The 8,898-nt window shown below is 45.3% G+C and overlaps 1 protein-coding gene across 1 annotated transcript; it reads left to right on the top strand.

Moving 5' to 3' along the window:
* Positions 1 to 1,080: 1,080 nt before the first annotated feature.
* On the top strand, positions 1,081 to 8,442 carry KHDC1L (KH domain containing 1 like). The gene is given in 6 exon segments (XM_032410146.1): positions 1,081 to 1,226; positions 3,666 to 3,747; positions 7,156 to 7,279; positions 7,410 to 7,451; positions 7,454 to 7,591; positions 7,865 to 8,442. Coding segments are annotated over 3 exon segments (249 nt in total). The 5' UTR covers positions 1,081 to 1,226; positions 3,666 to 3,747; positions 7,156 to 7,173; the 3' UTR covers positions 7,555 to 7,591; positions 7,865 to 8,442.
* The last annotated feature ends 456 nt before the right edge of the window (positions 8,443 to 8,898 follow it).

Consider the following 8,898-nt stretch of genomic DNA (forward strand, 5'->3'; position numbering starts at 1 on the left):
AGATTGTGCATTATTGGCATTGGATAATCAACTGCACAGTTATCTGACTCCTGTTTCTGGTCCTATCCTGGTACCTTGGATAATATTATTTGTGTAATTTTGCATGAAAAAATTGATTTTTTTCAAAATAATTTTTCTACATTGAATCTGATCTTTTTTTTCCCTCACCGCAAAAGTGAAACAGTTGCTTTACTCACCAAAGGGTTGATATTTGAGAAGGTGAATATCAACATGTGTACAAAGCTAACTAGAAGGTTAACTTTCTCAAAGTAGAAATTGAAGCCTCCTCATAACACTTACAAATGTTTTGAAAAATCTTTTGCCGACCCCTCCCCCCAAATAAAGGCCATACCAGGGAACCTCAGGAAAGTAATAATCTATTTTTATTTTTATTTTTTTTATTTATTTATTTTTTTTAGTAATAATCTATTTTTAAAGAAACCCCTCAAAGTTCAGGAACGAACACATCATTAACACCGACGTGCAACACCAAATAGGCTCACAGGACAGAAGGAAACAGGAAAAGTCAGATGGTTGCACTTAAAAGCAAAAGCAATTAAGCACTTGAAGGTGGTCTGGATTGTTGGATAATTTTGTCCCATTTGAAGGAATTAAGCGAGAGTAAACGTCTCTTGCAAGGAGATCACGTGAAACTTGATGCTTCCCCTCCGACGGCGACGGCGAGCAGGCTGACGCTTATTCAATGTAGCTGCGGTACTTACCCTAATTTCCGCGGAGGGTGTGTTCTAGCCTTCTCCTTTCTTCACCCCACCCCTTTGCCCTGAGGAAAGGCAATCCTCTCCAGGAGGAGAACGAAACCTGTGCGTGCTTAGGATGGGAGGAAGGTGCAGGAGACAGAGGTGTGAGAGGGGAGACATTGTGATCGGGCATGGGGGACGGAGGAGAGGAGGAAAGAAGGAACGAGAAGATGGGGACACTGCGGACTTCGTCTCCGGCGCTGTGTCAAGCGCTTTTGCCGGAGATTCACAACAGGCTCCCGGGGCTCCCTCCCCCGGCTTCAGTCTCCTCCCACCTGAGAAAATAAATACAGGAAACCTCTTTTAAAATGGAGGGGGAAGGCAACGCGGGAGCTCACACCCAGGTACCACCCCGTGCAGCCTACAGAACCCGCGGCAAGTAGGAAGATAAAACTGGCTCTTTTATTTTTAAGGTTGGCACACCACAACCCAAGTGTATCAAGAAGAAAATCTCGGGGGCGGATTCAAGTAAGTAGGCACAGCAAAGATAACCTCGCCGTCAGTCTGTCCGTCTTAGGTGGAGGGAGGCCCAGGAGGTGGTGCGGGTCTGTCTCCAGTACTTTCTCTGCGCGGCCCGCCTCGGCTCTTGGACTTGAAGCCGGCAGCCCAAGAAGGGGGGGTGGGGGTGGGGGTGTATGGGAGGTTTTCCAGGGCCCCCAGCTGGTCGCAGCTGGCCGTCTCCACCCTACACACATCCCTTCAGGGTGCTGAGCCCCCCTCTAGGCTGAGGGGGTGTGCGGGGGGCGGCGCAGGGGCAGACTCACTTTGCAGCTGCTGCAGGAGTGGAAAAACAGGAGGGCAGTGCTCAGTCTCAAAAAAAAAAATTTTTTTTTAGCCACTTGCCTAAAATCATAAAGTTAGAAAATCCTGCTGGCTCTGTCTTCAAAATACACCTCAAATCCATACATTTCCTACTATTTCAACCACTAGCACTCTTGTTTAAGTAACTTCTTATTTTTTTTCCCCTAAAATTCAGGCCCCAAATCCAAAATAATCAAACTTCTAAGATACCTTTTCTTTTCTTTTTACTCTTTTGGTTTATAAAGGAAAGAACAGAAATATATATATATATATATTTAAAGATTTTATTTATTTCCTTGAGACAGAGAGAGCATGAGGAAGGGCACAGGGAGAAGCAGACTCCCTGCTGAGCAGGGAGCCAGATGGGGGGCTTGATCCCAGTACCCTGAGATCATGACCTGAGCTGAAGGCAGATGGTTAACTGACTGAGCCACCCAGGCACCCAGAAAGAACAGAAATATTCAGGTTTGCTTGACATTCTTAAATTTTTAGTAACTCAGACATGAAATCTTTTTCGTTACCAAATTAGAATATAAAAAACTGACAAATCAAAATAAAAGTTGAGTTTTTCTAGCTTAATTATAATAAAATGATTAAGTACTTCTAAAGTGAAAAAAAACCCAACCCTTGTTCATTATATAGATTGACACAATAACTGTCAACACATTGATTTTAAAAAAGAAAATTCTGCAGACTGGTGACTCTTTTAGAGTTCCTGGACCCAATTCCAATCTCTGTGTGGGGGTGGGTTCCCCCACGTACAACACAATTCTTGGACACCAGCAGGGTGTCCAATCAACTCAGTTCTGATGTATCCACCAGGAGATAGCATCAGATCCCACAGGTTAAGGATTCAGTCTCACCAGACTGTCCCTGATTCCCACCCCCTTCAGATGCCAGTAGCAAGCCCCAGGCTGTTACCTGTGCTTCTGACCGGCCTCCTACAGACTGGAGGTTCCAAAGACATCCTCCTTAGGTTTGGTTAATTTGCTAGAGTGGCTCACAGAACTCAGGGAAACACTTACTACATTTACCAGTTTATTAAAGGATATGATAAAGAATACAAATCAACAGCCAGATGAAGAGATACATAGGGTGAGATCCTTAACCAAGGAGATTCTGTTCTCATGGAACTTAAGGCCTGGCTCAGTAGCATGTGGGAACTTTCTGGCTCCCCAAGTGTGGAGGCTGTCAGGGAAAAAAAAGGACCAAAAAGCTGTCCACTTGGGTTTTTATGGAGGCTTCATCACATAGTCATAATTGGCTAAATCACTGACATTGGCTGATTTAACCTTTAGCCCCTTTTCCCTCCCCAGAGGTTCCAGATGGAGGGGGTGGGATTGAAAGTTCCAACTCTTTCAATCCCATGGTTGGTCTTCCTGACAACTAGAACCTGCCCTTGGATGGGGTCCAAAAGTCACCTTCATTAATAACAAGACACCCATTTCATTTTTATGGTTCTGAAGCATTTTTAGGAACTGTGGATGAAGACCAAATATATCTGAGAAATATATATTTGGCCATCTGAAGAAGGCTACTTCAAGGTGTGATGACCCAGAATTCCAAGGAAATACCTTAGCTTACCACTATGCTAAACAAGCATTGATCAAAGCAGTTGGCCCCAGTGATGGTGTATGTGCTGGCAATTGTTTATTGTCAGGATGGATTGAGGATATTCCTGATGGATAGCCAAAGTTCTGATGGTAAATTGCTTGATTGTTATTCTGGATCTAAGGAAATGTAACTCATTTCTTTGGTGATGTGAGGTACACATTTCACTGTGGTTGTTACTAAAGAGCAGCTCCAAAATGTCCTTTATGAAAAGACCATACCAGGAACCTCAGGAAAGTAATAATCTAATAATTTATGACTGCAAGCTTACAATTCTAAATATTACAAAAGATTCATTTGCTGTGCCCAGCTTTATCATCACTAAGTATAAACAGTCTTCCCCAAATATCCACCCAAACAGCCTCTGCATGATTGGAAACTTGGAGATTTAGTGTTTTGAAAGAGACTAAACTTGCAAAAATCGAAACCTTACCTGTGGCCTCAACTGAAAGGATTTCACTGGGAAATCATAAAGGATTCTTACATATCCTCCAGGAATAACTGATCTTTGGAGGAAGACTACCAAACCAAGAATTTCAGATCAAGCCAATGATGATGTGGAGAGCTTCAACCCAAGGTAATAAAACAAGATACATTTTTTTTTTATCTCTCTGCCCTCCTTTTTTCATTTTGCTCTACTGATCATTATACTTTGGTGCCCCCTAGAGGTGAGCCAAAAAATTTCTTAATTCTTTAACAAAGCTCCCTTTTTTTTTTTTTTTTTTTTTTAAAGTAGGAGCCACACCCGGCAAGGAGCCCAACACAGGGCTTGAAGTCAGGACCCTGAAATCAAGACCTGAGCTGAGATCAAGAGTCGGATGCTTAACTGACTGAGCCACCCAGGCACCCCCACATATCTACATTTTTAATCTTAATCCTCTAATATTTCTCTGCCACTTGAGGAAAGGCAAAACTCTCTTGTGTATGTGTGTGTGTTTTCAGACTATAGCTATTGTTCTAAATCTAATTGATTAATGCATTTGTCATTCTCTACTTGATCTGACTAACAAAAATTTAATAGCTATTCCTTTAACACTTCAAAAGATAGATTTTCTGGAGCGCCTGGGTGGCTCAGTCGTTAAGCGTCTGCCTTCAGCTCAGGTCATGATCCCAGGGTCCTGGGATCGAGCCCCACATTGAGCCCCACATCGGGCTCCCTGCTCAGTGGGGGGTGTGCTTCTCCCTCTCCTACTCCCCTTGCTTGTGTTCCCTCTCTCGCTGTCTCTCTCTGTCAAATAAATAAATAAAATCTTAAAAAAAAAAAAAGTCTGCCTTTGACTCAGGTCATGATCCCAGGGTCCTGGGATCGAGCCCCGCATCGGGCTCCCTGCTCCGTGGGAAGCCTGCTTCTCCCTCTCCCACTCCCCCTGCTTGGTTCCCTCTCTCGCTGTCTCTCTCTCTGTCAAAAAATAAATAAAATCTTATATATAAAAAAAAAGATAGATTTTCTTCTGCAGGTCTCTTCTGGAATTTGAATCTTCCTCACAGTATTAAATCCTAACCTTCAGTTCTATCAAAATTGGACACTGAATCCAAAATACTTATGCTTATTACAAAATACTTATGCTGACTCAAGAAGCAAGCTTACAGGAATAGACACAAATATTGAGGCTGTCTTTGCTGTATTAGTCTGTTATCTTCAGTGATTCCCCAGCCTCTACTCAAGGAATCTTTACATATCAGGGGACTAATGATTGTCCTGCTTTCATTGGGATCAATGATACTTGTACTCCCCATTCAATTTGTGTGACAGTAAACTACTACGTTTTATGTGCACCTTATTACACAAACCTATCTTGTGTACATGGAGTAACTTCTAGAGAATCTGCAATATTTATAACTTCTACTCCTATAGGAAACTGTTTCTCTGAGAAAGATACTCAGAGACCTAAAACAAGGGAAGCGTGGACTATTCAGGAGAGCTCTCAGGAGAGAGAACTGACCCCCTCTTCATCTATGCTCAGGGTGCTCCAATTCCAATAGTAGGAATAATACAGCAAGAAAAGCTGGTACACAATTTGTCTTTGACCCTAGCAGAAGTCGCAAACCACACTACCTCTGCTCTGGAGGCCCAACAAACTAGTTAAAATTTAAATTAAATGGTGGTTATGGATGATTAAATAGCCTTTGGTTTCTTGGCTAGGGAAGAACTCTGTTTCATAGCAAACACTGCTTGCAGCACCTACCTAAAACACTACTGGTTAGGCAGAACAGTTTGTAGTTAAGTTAAAAGAATGACTATCTGGCTCTGTAGAACAGATTCAGGTGGATTTGGGGACCTGATTTCATGGCCCGGTTTTGGCTCTTTCCTTGGCAACCTATTAATAGGACTAATGATCACTTTGTTTCCAGTAATTACGTATTCTAGTTGACCCACGTATCCTAAATGCAACTGTGCAGTCATTCTGTTTTTAAATGGTTCAGATTCTCATTTTGCAACAAAAGGCTCATGTGAGACTAACTGCAGTGCAAATGTGGACAGTGTTCTCCAAATAGCCTGTGATCAATGGATTCTGATGATTGTGTGGATCTGAACCATGCAGATGAATGTCCTCAGGGCTGGCCAATGTCCTTTGGCCAAAAGGGGAGATTGAAAAGTAAAAAAAAAAACAAAAACAAAAAACAGACCTAGGAACTTGTAGCTGGAAGTTGGCAGGTAAACTCTAATGTTCCCTACCACACACAAACAACTCTTGCAGAATACTTTGCAGTGAAGACCACTCAGCAATTGTGATGCAACAAGATGTAGAAAGGCCATTAAGACCATTTACTCTGTAACTACGTTTAAGGCCAGAGACAAAGACACTCTTCAATCAGGACCACACTAATCTCCCTGCCTCCTACATAAAAACTGCCAAGATAACCACCAAATTGCCCCCTTTTTACAAAACTGGCTTCTGCTCTCCTAAACAGTCCTTAGAATCACCCAGCCAAATCCTGTAATAGGCTCCCCACAACTCTTCCCTATAAAGAGGCTTCATGTCCCTGGATTATTGCCTCTCTCCTGAAGCAGCACAACAAATAAGCTCAACTTTGACTACGCACGTGTCGTCATTGGCTGGCTGGTAGTAACTGCTATGGTTTGAATGTTTGCATGCCCCCCAAATTCACATATTGAATTCCTAACCCCCAAGGTGATGGTATCAGAAGGTGAGGCTTTGGGAGGGTTCCTCCTCATTAATGTGATTAGTGTCCTTGTAAAAGAGGCTCAGAAAGCTTAGCGCCCCTTCAGACATGCAGCCTTGTAAGGACACAGCAAGAAGGAGGTTCTCTGCCAACCAGGAGGACCTCACCACATACCAAATCTGCTAGTGCCATGATCTTGGCCTTCCCAGCCTCCAGAACTGCGAGAAATAAGTGCTTCCTTTTATTTATTTGAAGATTTTTTGTTCATTTGAGAGAGAGAGAGCACAGAGGGAGAGTGAGAGGGAGAAGCAGGCTCCCCACTGAGCAGGGAGCCCGATTCAGGACTCAATCCCAGGACCCTGAGATCATGACCCGAGCTGAAGGCAGATGCTTACCCCGACTGAGCCACCCAGGTGCCCCAAGTGCTTCTTGTTTTTAAACCACCCTGGTCGATAACATTTTGTGGTGTGAACAAACTAAAACAGTGCCTGTCCAAATCTAGGGAGGCCATTTTGGAACCTGCCTGTTCCACTACTTTCCATCCCTCAATCCCTGCCTTGGCTCATGCCCACTAGGTCTGCTCCAAAATCTTTTGAAATTAGAAATGAAGATAATTTTGGATTCTTGGGCATCAGAGAGGCAAGCACTGATGAGATGATTCAATTTGGCATGAAGGGATTAAGTTCAGATTAGACAATTACTTGGAATGGATTTTATTGAAAGGATCTGTAGGCAGAGGCCACCCCTCTAAGATGTGGGGTTGTTCAGATGCCAATATTTAGCACAGATCCCGGGCCTACCCTGACTTCTTCCGAGTTCTTTTTTGACGGTGTTTGAGCTTGCCTCTATTCTGAATCAGGTAGGAGCGATTCAGGACATGGAAAGGAGGCCTTGCAGCGAGAAACCGTGGTGCACTGTATCAGAGAACTTTTACCTTCCACTGGTATTTTACATGGAAGCGGACCAGGAGGAGCGCATCTTTGGTACGTGGCCGTTGCCCACACGTCCTCCCCGGTTTCCAACTTTCCCACCCCCATCTGTCACAGAGCAGCCCCTGCCAGCACCCCCTCCCCCCAGGGGGTGGAGGTTCATGAGTCCCTCCTCTGGTGGCAGGCCACCTTGACACAGACCTTCACTGCTTCCAGGTGCACAGCCACCCCTGATTCAGCTGGAGAGTTGGTTCACAGCCGCAGGCCACACCCGAGTCCCTGTAGTTGGACCGCCTAAGGCAAGGCGGTGGCTGTTCGGTTTGATCTAGAGCTTCAGGAGCTGGGACTCTGACCAGCAGGCCCAAGGTAGGTGCCCTTGGCTGAACTGTGGAGCTGCGTGGCATCTTGGTTTCTTCGGGAATCGCTGGGGTGGCTGGAAATCCAACCTCTTCAAGGGTGCCTTCCCAGCCATCTTTGTGGTCTGCTGTCAGTTACAGGAAGGGGCGGGGAGGTGTGTGGATGGGGCAGCCAGGGAAGGCCTGGGTTGGGGTAACACCCCTTGATGTCTCTTTGGGAGTCCTGGCCTGCCCCGGGGGTCCCAGTTGTGAGCCCTGCCTCACCAGGGCACTGTCTTCATAGGCCTCAAGATGCTGCAGCTAGTCGAGAGCCGGCCCCTGACCAAGCACGACCTGGCCGCCTCCCCCAGCACACAGCTGTTTGCCAGGTCCAAGTCTGCCTGCCAGGGTGGGCAGGACCCTCTCTGAGGCTTTCCCAGGCTTCCCATTCCAAATGGGAGCTTATGCTAGATTCCCTTAGATCTCGCTCTATTAGTAATAAAGGACTGATACCCTCCCTGGGCAATTAGCAAGTGAGGGCAAGTTTTGGCTTTGGTGAGAAATGGCATTGGGAGAAGTTTGGATTTGTGACCCAGTCTTGTTCCTCTTAGACCTTCTGAGGCATATGTCTGAGACATGTCTTCTAAATGTAAGGAAGTGTTCAACAGGTGAAGATATCCAATAAAATAAGTGACCCAATGTGTAAAGCCTCTGTGCTCTCTTCATTCCTTTGGATAAGCTTATCTGGCCCAGGAGGGGCTTTGAGCTGGTCCCGCATTGCGATCTGCGGAACTGCCATGAGCTGGCCACCTGTGCTGTCTCCCAGAGATGCTGCCCAGCTCTGGAGTGTGAAACAGAAAAGACAGCTCTTCCACAAGCTGCTGCTCTCACACCTGGAGCCTGGCCAGGCTGCTCTGGGTTGAAGGAAGACGGGGGTTTCTAGAAAAGAAGGGACCTTCCCCAGCATTCCCCTGGATCTTAAAAGGCAGACAAATGAGAGAAGAAATGTGTGTGTGGCAGGGGGAGGGTCTAGATGGAGACAGAAACTGGTTCCACTCCAACTGCCTGGTGAAGTAGGCACCTAGGCAGCCCAATGAACCTTAGGTCCCCAGTCATTGTCCCTGATTGCTAGAAGTTTGGGGATGGTGACAGAGTGTTCTGGGAGCAAAAGATCCTGAAGTCCCCTAAGGTATGAATAAATTGATAGTAAGATTTTCAGAACTTTCCTGGATGCCAAATTCACATTTGGATCTCTCTAGCCAAGATTAATGCAAGCTAAACATGTCCTCACTTGAACTCTTCCTGTTAGAGCTTCTTTAGCAAACTGTGTCTCATGAT

This window comes from Phoca vitulina, unplaced genomic scaffold (assembly GCF_004348235.1).
Source record: "Phoca vitulina isolate PV1807 unplaced genomic scaffold, GSC_HSeal_1.0 scaffold11, whole genome shotgun sequence".
NCBI classification, from domain to species: domain Eukaryota; kingdom Metazoa; phylum Chordata; class Mammalia; order Carnivora; family Phocidae; genus Phoca; species Phoca vitulina.